A 9,590-nucleotide genomic window follows, 5' to 3' on the forward strand; every position below is an offset into this window, starting at 1 on the left:
TAATGAAAAACTAGCCGACCAGCAAGCACAGGGGGCCCGCTCTGATTGGCTGATAGGGAGACTGCTTGTGTAACCATAGCGATCGACAGACAGGTAGCAGATATTATGATTCATTGTGGGATTAAAAAGACACTTTAGCAGAGACGAATGCAGATGAAACTACTATCATAACAACAGCCACCACTCTCGCTGTACTATCATAACAACCACTACTACTGCTCTACTATCATATAGAAACCACTACTACTACTGCTCTACTATCATAACAACCACTACTACTGCTCTACTATCACAACAACCACTACTACTGCTCTACTATCATAACACCCACTACATACTACTACTACTTATATATGCTAATTCTAATTGTAGTAACTTGACAAGGAATGAACACTACTACTTCTCTACTATCATAACACCCACTACTACTACTGCTCTACTATCATAACAACCACTACTACTTGCTCATACTTATCATAACACCTACTACTTACTGCATCTGTTATGATAGTAGAGCAGTAGTAGTGGTTGTTATGATAGTAGAGCAGTAGTAGTAGTAGTTTCTATGATAGTAGAGCAGTAGTAGTGGTGGTTATGATAGTTGAGCAGTAGTAGTGGTTGTTATGATAGTAGAGCAGTAGTAGTAGTTGTTATGATAGTAGAGCAGTAGTAGTGGTGGTTATGATAGTAGAGCAGTAGTAGTGGTTGTTATGATAGTAGAGCAGTAGTAGTAGTGGGTGTTATGATAGTAGAGAAGTAGTAGTGTGGTCATTCCTTGTCAAGTTACTACAATTAGAATTAGCATTATAAGTAGTAGTAGTAGTAGTAGTGGGTGTTATGATAGTAGAGCAGTAGTAGTGGTTGTTGTGATAGTAGAGCAGTAGTAGTGGTTGTTATGATAGTAGAGCAGTAGTAGTAGTGGTTTCTATGATAGTAGAGCAGTAGTAGTGGTTGTTATGATAGTACAGCAGTAGTGGTGGCTGTTGTTATGATAGTAGTTTCATTGCATTCGTCTCTGCTAAATGCTTTTTTAATCCCACAATGAATCATATATCTGCTACCTGTCTGTCGATCGCTATGGTTACACAAGCAGTCTCCCTATCAGCCAATCAGAGCGGGCCCCCTGTGCTTGCTGGTCGGCTAGTTTTCATTAATGAGAAAGACAAACATGCTGGCTCCCCTGTAGGTCAGCAGATGAGAATCCCCTAACCCACCTGAGCCTACCCCCATGATATAGATTCTGGCCATCCTTCCACCACATTTAAATGATTCTAATCTCCAAGCTCTCCCTTCTCTCTTCTTCTCCCTGTCTGTTATTCTTCTCCTTCGCTTCTCTCTAATGTGTCACATTTACCCCTTTTTCTCTCCTCTCATCCTCTTCAAACTGAAGAGTGTACCTGCTGTTTGTCCTAATGACACAATCTCTGCCTCTCGTCCTCCGTCTCTGCATCCTGCGATAGTCCCATCTGCGGTCCTCTCTTTCCCCTGGCACACTGTTGGTCGTGGACAGAAGAAAGATTTCTCTCTCTTCTCTTTCTTCCTCTCTCCCACTATATATAACTACTCTGCTTCTCTCCCTCATTCCTTCTTTCATCCCTCTCTTTCTCTTTACTTATTTTTATCCTCTCCCCTCTTTCTTCCTCCTTCCTGTCTCTTTCTCTCTCTCCTCTCTTTATTTGCCCTCAGTTCTAGGTTTATAATGTTTTGAGGTTATTTTACATCTATTTTTTTTGTCATTGTTCAGCTCCTCCTTTCTCTTACCCCCTCTCTCTCTTTCTTTAACTCTTCTCCTCCTCCTTCTCTTCTCATTTTGCCTACTTTTGAAGCTTGACAAAAACAGGCTTTACAATTGTTGACCATTGACTTGAGGAGTCAACCTTGAATGAGGAAGAAAACAGAGGGCCTGAGACCTCCCTTTAGTGCTAATGAAACCACCACACACCACACACACACACACCCACACACAACACACCACACCACACACACCCACACACAACACACACACACACACACACACACACACACACACACACACACACACACACACACACAGCACACACACACAACACTCTCTCACAACACAGCACAGACTCTCACACTCTTCTCTCAAACACATACACACGTGCACTACACAACACACACACACAACACACACACACCACACACACACACACACACACACACACACACACACACACACACACACACACACACCACACACACACACACACACACACACACACACACACACACACCACACACACAGCTAACACTAACCCTCCTCTCCTGTCCCCTCTCTTCTCCTCAACCTCTCCTACTTCTAACCCTCCTCTCAGTTCCTCCTCCTCTCGTCCTCCAACCCTCCCCTACTCCTTAATCCTCCACTCCTGTTCCTCTCATCTCTCCTCCTCCTCCAACCTCTCCCTACTCCCTAATCCTCCACTCCTGTTCTCCTCTCTACTCCTCCTCCTTCAAACCTCTCCCTACTCCCTAACCCTCACTCAATGCTCTCCTCTATCCTGTCCTCCCAACCTCCCCTACTCCTAATCCTAACTCCTCCTCCTTCACCTTCTTTTTCTTTCCCTCCCAATTCTCTCCTTTGCATGAATCCCTTTCTGCCTGCCTCCTCTTTACCTCTTTTGCTCCCTCTCTTCATCTCCTCTGTCCTCTCCCTCTCTTCATCTCTCTCGTCCCTCTCCCTCTTTCATCTCTCTCTGTCCCTCTCCCTCTCTTATCTCTCTCTGTCCCTCTCCCTCTCTTCATCTCTCTCTGTCCTCTCTCCTCTTCTTCACTCTCTCTGTCCCCTCTCCCTCTCCTTCATTCTCTCTATGTCTCTCTCCCTCTTTCCATCTCTTCTGTCCCTCTCCCTCTCTTCATCTCCTCTGTCCCTCTCCCTCTCTTCATCTCTCTCTGTCCTCTCCTCCTTCATCTCTCTCTGTCCCTCTCCCTCTCTCTCTCTCCTCCTTTCCCTTCTCCCTCTCTTTCATCGTCGCTCTTCCTCTCCCCTCTTCATCTCTTCTCTGTCCCTCCTCTCCTATCAAACATCTCTCTCTGTCCCTCTCCTATCCACATTCTCTCTGCTCCTCTCCCTATCCCCCATCTCTCTCTGTCCTCCCCTCTCTTCATCTCCTCTCTGTCCCTCTCCCTATCAAACATTCTCTCTGCCTCTCCCTATCCCCACATCTCTCTCTGTCCCCTCTCCTATCCACATCCTCTCTTGTCCCTCTCCCTATCCCCCAACTCTCTCTGTCCCTCCTCCCTCTCTTCATCTCTCTCTCTCCCTCGTCCCTCTCTTCATCTCTCTCTGTCCCTCCTCTCTTCATCTCTCTCTGTCCCTCTCCCTACTCAACAAATCCCTCTCCCTTCCACAATCTCTCTCTGTCCCTCTCCTATCCCCAACTCTCTCTGTCCTCTCCCTATCAAAACATCTCTCTCTGTCCCTCTCCCTATCCCACATCTCTCTCTGTCCCTCTCCCTATCCCCCAACTCTCTCTGTCCCTCTCCCTATCCCCATATCTTCTCTGTTCATCTCTCTATCCCCCTTCTCTCTGTCCCTCCTCTCCCCCATCTCTCTGTGTCCTCTCCCTATCCCAATCTCTCTCTTGCCCTCTCCAATCCCCATCTCTCTCTGTCCCTCCGCTATCCCCCATTCTCTCTGTCCCTCTTCCCTATCCCACATCTCTATCTGTCTCTCCCTATCCCCCATTCTATCTGCCCTCCCTATCCCCCATCTCTCTTGTCCCTACCCTATTCCGCCTTTCTCCCCCTGTTTCACTCCCCTCTCCCCCCTCCCCAGATGAGATTGAGATGCTGGAGCGTCTGTGGCTGTCTGGTATCTGTCACAATGACAAGATTGAGGTGATGAGCAGTAAGCTGGACATAGACAACATGGCGGGTGTCTTCTACATGCTGCTGGTGGCTATGGGGCTCAGTCTGCTGGTATTTGCCTGGGAGCACCTGGTCTACTGGAGGCTCAGACACTGCATGGCTACCAGCTCTGGGAGACTGGACTTCCTACTGGCCATCAGTAGGGTGAGTTTGTGTGGTGGGAAATGGTGTGTGTGTGTGGGGTGGGGTCAAGAGATAGAGGTATCTTATGTGTGTGTGTCGGTGTGTTTGTGTGTGTTTGCCTGCGTGCGTGTGCATGTGTCCGTGCGTGTGTAATGTGTGTGTGTGACCTGTATGTTGAGGTCAATTCCATTTCCACTCAGTCAATTCCCAGGATTCATTGTAATTCAATTCCTCTCACACTCAGGATGTATGGTAACCTTGACGATGACATTGACAGAAACAACACATACTAATATATATTATGCATACAGCTCGACTGATAACTGCTCGTACCTCAGTCACATAGGGCATGTTTGATTTGATTATATTAATATATGATTGAATGTTCATTACCATTCCCCACTTGTTCTCTATCTCTCCCTCTCTACCAGGGCATGTACAGTTGTTGTAGCTTTGAGGATGAAACCACGCCAGGCGGGGCCAAATCCTCCATGGCTATGCTACCCCACCATCATGGCACCATGGTAACAGTCCCGCCCCCGCCACACTTGGTCAGTGCGTCATCAACCAACCCGGCCCTGACCATGGCGCAGCAGCAACAGCAGCAACAGTCACAGCCCGTCTACAAAACACARCTACCTGGATCCCCTCCCACCGTGGTGCATTCTGGGACAGCGCTGGGGCCCTCCAACACTCCCATGCTGGGGGCGCCCCTGCCCTGCTCCACATTCCTCCCCCGGMCCGATCGCAGACTGGCTGTGGTGGACCGCTGGAGGCTGCCCAAGGCCGGGAACGCCACCAACCCCATGGCTGTCCGCGGGGCCGTCGCAGACATGGGGCCCTTCCCCCAGAAAGTGGCTCCGACCTGGGGCACGACAGCTGGAGGAGTGGGGGTTGGTGGTGGTGGTGGTGGGGGGCTGGATGGATATAAACGCTACTATGGACCCATCGACCCTGAGGGTCTGGGGCCCTGTATGGACCAGCCGGCAGGGTCCCAGACCCCCAAAACAGCCCCCAGGAGCCACCCTCAACCCCCTCCTGCCACTGTGGCCTTCTACTCAGAGAAAGGTCCTGACCAGGGGGTGGGGAAGAGGGTGGTGGGAGGTGGTGGTGCTGGGTGTCAGGGGAAGGGAGGGGTCAAACCTTTGGGGACGCCTCGGCTGCCTCCTAAAAGCCAAGCCGTGGGCGTGACCCCAGTCCCTCTGCCCACTAACCCCCCGCTGCCACAACCCTCCCCCCCTCTCCCCTCATCCTTTTGGAGGAAGCRCCGGCCCAAGAAGCCCAAAGAGCCAGGCGGGCCTCTGTACGAGAACATCCTACCACTGGGGCGCAGGGGAGGAGGAAGGGATGGAGCGAGGGATGGTGGAGGGAGGAGGGGACACCCCCTCTCTCCTCCTCTCCCGCTCCCCGTAACCGTGCCCATGTCCCCCACCTACACTCCCCCTTCCCCCTCCACCTCACTCCCCTACACCAGCTCAACTTCCTCCTCTTCCTCTAACACATCGTCCACCTCTTCCTCTACCTCCTCCTCTCGCTCCTCCTCTCCTTCCTCCTCCTCCTCCTTGACCTCTCAGAGCACGCGGGAAGGTTTGGACGCAGAGGAGGATGATGAGGATGAGGAGCTGACCGAGGAGTCCAGCCTTCTCCTGGGGAGGGGGAGGGACAGACAGCGTTCAATTATCTCCTCTCGCTCCCTCAGTCACGGGCGCCAGCCACCACCTATACCACCCCGAAAACCACRCCCTGCCCGAGGGGAGAGAGACAGGGAGAGGGAGAGAGGAGGTAGCCAGTTGGCCCAGTTACAGGAGTGGTGGGCGGGCTGGGGTGAGAGAGAGAGGGATCGCAGTGGAGGAGGAGGAGATGACGAGAGGAAACGAGAGAAGAAGAGGAGGAAAGATAAAGAGAAGAAGAAAAAGAAGAAGAAGAGGAAAAAGAGGGAGGAGAGGGAACGAGAGAGAGACAAAGAGAGGAAGAGACGGAAGGTGAAAAAGAAGCGGAAGAAGAAGGCGCTGAAGACGAAGAAGAGGAAGAAATCGACTGGGCGTTCCGAGCAAGAAGAGGGGGATGTGGAGGCAGATAGGGAKGGAGAGGGGGATGGAGGGAGAGAAGGAGGGATGCCAGACTACTCTTCCTTTCCAAACCAGTATCGTAGTACGTTTGGGGAGAAAGGGAGAGATTCAGCATGGGCAGGAGAGAGGGAGCGAGGAAGGAGGGAGGGAGAAGAGGAAGAGGGGGGTGATAGAGAGGAGGATAGCAGCAGGAGCAGGGAGAGGCRGCCCAAATCATCCCGTTCCCACTCCAGACATCGACCCCCCAGTAAGCGCTACCCCAAACTCCCCKCCTCGGTCAAGTTCTGGGTGAGCGGAGGAAACGGGGAAGGGGGGGACCCCAACTCTGGAACACMCCCCTCMTCCCTCCCTCCCCTCATCCCACTCTCCAAGAGGCGGAGGAGTGGAGGGGTGGAGAGAAGGGAGGGAGGGAGAGAAGGAGAGAAGAGGCCTCTGTTGATGCACTATGAGAAAGGCAGGGCTAACACCCAGGAGGGGCTCTCCTTCCATGAGTGGGACTCTGAGGAGGATGATGAGCAAGATGTGGAGGAGGAGAGGCAGAGAGACAGAGCGAGGGAACGGGTGGAGGAGAGGGTGAGGAGGGCGGGTGGGAGAGGTGCTGTGTCAGAGTCAGAAAGAGACAGGGCGAGAGCAGAGGAGAGTTACTCTGATGAGGGCTCATCAGGGGGGTTTGGGCGATTTGAGAGGTAGTGGGGGGGGGGGGGAGGGGAGGGAGGGTAGTGGGGGGGCTGGAGGACCAGGGAATAGTGGGATAGGGGGGATAGGGGGAGGGAGCTGGTTTTTCGGCACATACCCCTCCAGAGAGAAAGGGGGCAGCATCAACAGCAGAGACGACTCTATACTAGGGCGAGTGGAGGGCAGGGGCAGGGCGGGGGGAGATTCTTGGGGTTCAGGGCCAGGAGTAGGGTGGTCGTCAGGGGGAGGGAGTGGAGGTCTGGGGTCCCAGTGGCCCCCCCCTCCAGCAAACCTCCCGCCCCCCCGACGGTACTGGTCTGTGGACAAACTCCCAATGAAGGGAGAGAAGAAGTGGAAAAGGGGAGGAAGGGGGAAGGGCAAGGGACGCGCACGAGACAGAAACCAGGGGTCTGGGGTGTCATGTTCATGTAGCCAGTACCCCCACCCCCATGTGCACCCGCACCCCCAAGGGCGGTCACACGGCCATGGGAAGAGAGGAAGCACGGCCCTGTCCCACAGCCAGGAGGAGCTGCTCCCCCACTGCCACAGCTTCAGCGGGGGCTCACGGCCCAAACCCCCTCCCAAACCAGACCAGGGCCAGGCCAAGTCAGGCAGCCAGGCAAGCCTCAGCACACAGCAGCCAGGAGGGATAGTGGACCACCCCCCTCAGCCCTCCCTCTCGCCCCCTCAACCCCTACCTAGTGCCCCTTCCTCATCCTCCTCCCTGCCGGTGCCCATCCCTCCTCCTCCCTCCTCGTCCTCTGCCTCGGCCAGTGCTAAGCTCCTGTACCAGAGACTACGATCAGTGCCTCAGCCCGGACGCTTCTACTCCCCCCACCTGCCACTCAAGGCCAAGAGCCTATGCTCCCGACGAGGCTCCGCCCATTTCTCCAGCCTGGAGAGCGAGGTATGACAGGGGGAGACGAGAGAGGGAGACACGCGAGCCGACACCGGCGCCGCTGAAACCACTGACGCCATGGCAACTGTTACCAAAGGCGGTGCCATGGCAACGGGGGATGCCACGGCAACTGAGACTGCTGTTATGGCGACTACAAATGACCATCAGCTAGTGACCATYGCTACAGGAACAACTAGGGATGACTGTACCATGGCTGTTTCCGCTGTGGGTGAAAGCGGAACCATAGTAACCCGGACCCTGGTGCGTGTTCTGGTGAGGGCCACAGTGAGGCGCCACACCAGGGTCACTTACATCCGCCTGGAGGGGTCCCATGACACCGAGAGTGAGGGCGAGGCCATGTCGTCTGGGGCGATAGCAGCTCCACAACTCCTCCTCCGGTCGGAACTGAGCTTTGTGATGTCATCGTCAGTCCTCCTCTCTTCCCCCAGTCAGAACAATGGATAAGACAAGTCTCCAAACTGTGAGTAATGATGTCATGTTTACACACACACACACACACGCTCGTCTCCCTCCCTCTGGCTCTGACTGAACACACCTTGTTGGTAGCGGAGAGACCGGCCTGCTCCTGTAAGGATCCAACGACTGGTTAACACTCCCACAGACTCTAGCTCTCCTGTCCCCATTGGCTGAGGGACATGTCACATCATCCCCTTTTGAATTGGATTGGTAGACTGCATCCTCACGTTGGAGAGACCCCCCCTTCATCTCTCTCCCCTTTTGTAAGTTGGTTGATATAAAAGCAATGCAGTCGCCTCTCTCTTACACACGCTCTGTCTGGCTTCCCATCTCTCATTGGCCAGTGAGGACAGTGACATCACTTTGACCTCATGACATCTTCAGGGCCATCTAGCGTGACCGAAGCCCCCCGGAAGGGAAGGATACCAACCCCTGTGATGTCATGTTTACTACAAACCCTTCTGTCCAATTAGATGTAATAACAGGAGACTTTCTCCGCCACCTCATTGGAGCCTGTCCTTTCTCCTCTGGTCCGATCAGAACTCAGAACAGAGACTCTTGTCATTCCGCTGACGAGCACGATGACATCACTGTGTTCCAGACACAAACGGAACATTCAGAAGAAAAAAAGACATGTAGCGAGATCTTTCTTTCCCGTCTGTCTTTTTGTTTCTTTCTTCTCCTTATAGCTTCTTTGTTATTCTATCTATCTATGTGTTGTTCTGTTAGTATTTCAAGCAGCAGGAAGGTCGGCTGGGGCTGAACTTGGACGTGAGAAATGTTTGGAAAGCAGTGCCAAATTTCTACTCCACAGATTTTAAGCCAAATTGGTTTCCTGTTTTCATGAGTATATCCTTATAGTATTTCACACGTGAGCAATACAACATTCTCTATTAGGAGAGAGGATGGAGGACATGATTGGTTGCAATATCTACAATTGGCACTAGATGGCTGCATAATATTCAAATGAGCTTGAGAGGACTGAGTGAGAATCTCTGAGCTGAGTCAATTTGACAATACATTGAAGATGTAAAACATTAGGTTATTATGTGGAGGAATCAGGACAGCTTAGCTTTAGTCATTAGGAGTAATGGGTCATTGAAACCCTGAGCAGTGTATTTTAAAATAGTTCTCATGGCCTTTCATTCCCTCCTGCTTGGAAGACACACTCACCAGTGTGAAGGAGATGCATCTTATGAAGCACAATTGGTCATCGCATAAGCCATCCACATGCCGTCACTACAGCACACAATAGTTATTATACCATGGTGAAGAACAATACTGTGCCAATACCCGACTACTGTCATTATTAGAAATGCAGTTTCACAGCAAGACGGATGTAGTAATACCACTATGAGGGAAATACTATGTGGGAATGAAGTGTGAGACATAGATGTGAGACATAGAGATTTAACTGTGTTCTGTCATTAAAAAAGACTGGAATAAGTCATCAATAGCAA

The 9,590-nt window shown here is 52.1% G+C and overlaps 1 protein-coding gene across 1 annotated transcript; it reads left to right on the forward strand.

The window, feature by feature from the left end:
• Positions 1–3,782: 3,782 nt before the first annotated feature.
• On the forward strand, positions 3,783–7,668 carry LOC112076372 (zinc finger CCCH domain-containing protein 13-like). The gene is made up of 4 exons (XM_070441290.1): positions 3,783–4,032; positions 4,443–5,021; positions 5,136–6,766; positions 6,882–7,668. The coding sequence occupies exons 1-4, from the start codon at positions 3,808–3,810 to the stop codon at positions 7,666–7,668; spliced, it is 3,222 nt and encodes a 1,073-aa protein (XP_070297391.1). The 5' UTR covers positions 3,783–3,807.
• Positions 7,669–9,590: the final 1,922 nt, after the last annotated feature.

Source organism: Salvelinus sp. IW2-2015, unplaced genomic scaffold (assembly GCF_002910315.2).
Source record: "Salvelinus sp. IW2-2015 unplaced genomic scaffold, ASM291031v2 Un_scaffold3710, whole genome shotgun sequence".
In the NCBI taxonomy this organism is placed as follows: Eukaryota; Metazoa; Chordata; class Actinopteri; order Salmoniformes; family Salmonidae; genus Salvelinus; species Salvelinus sp. IW2-2015.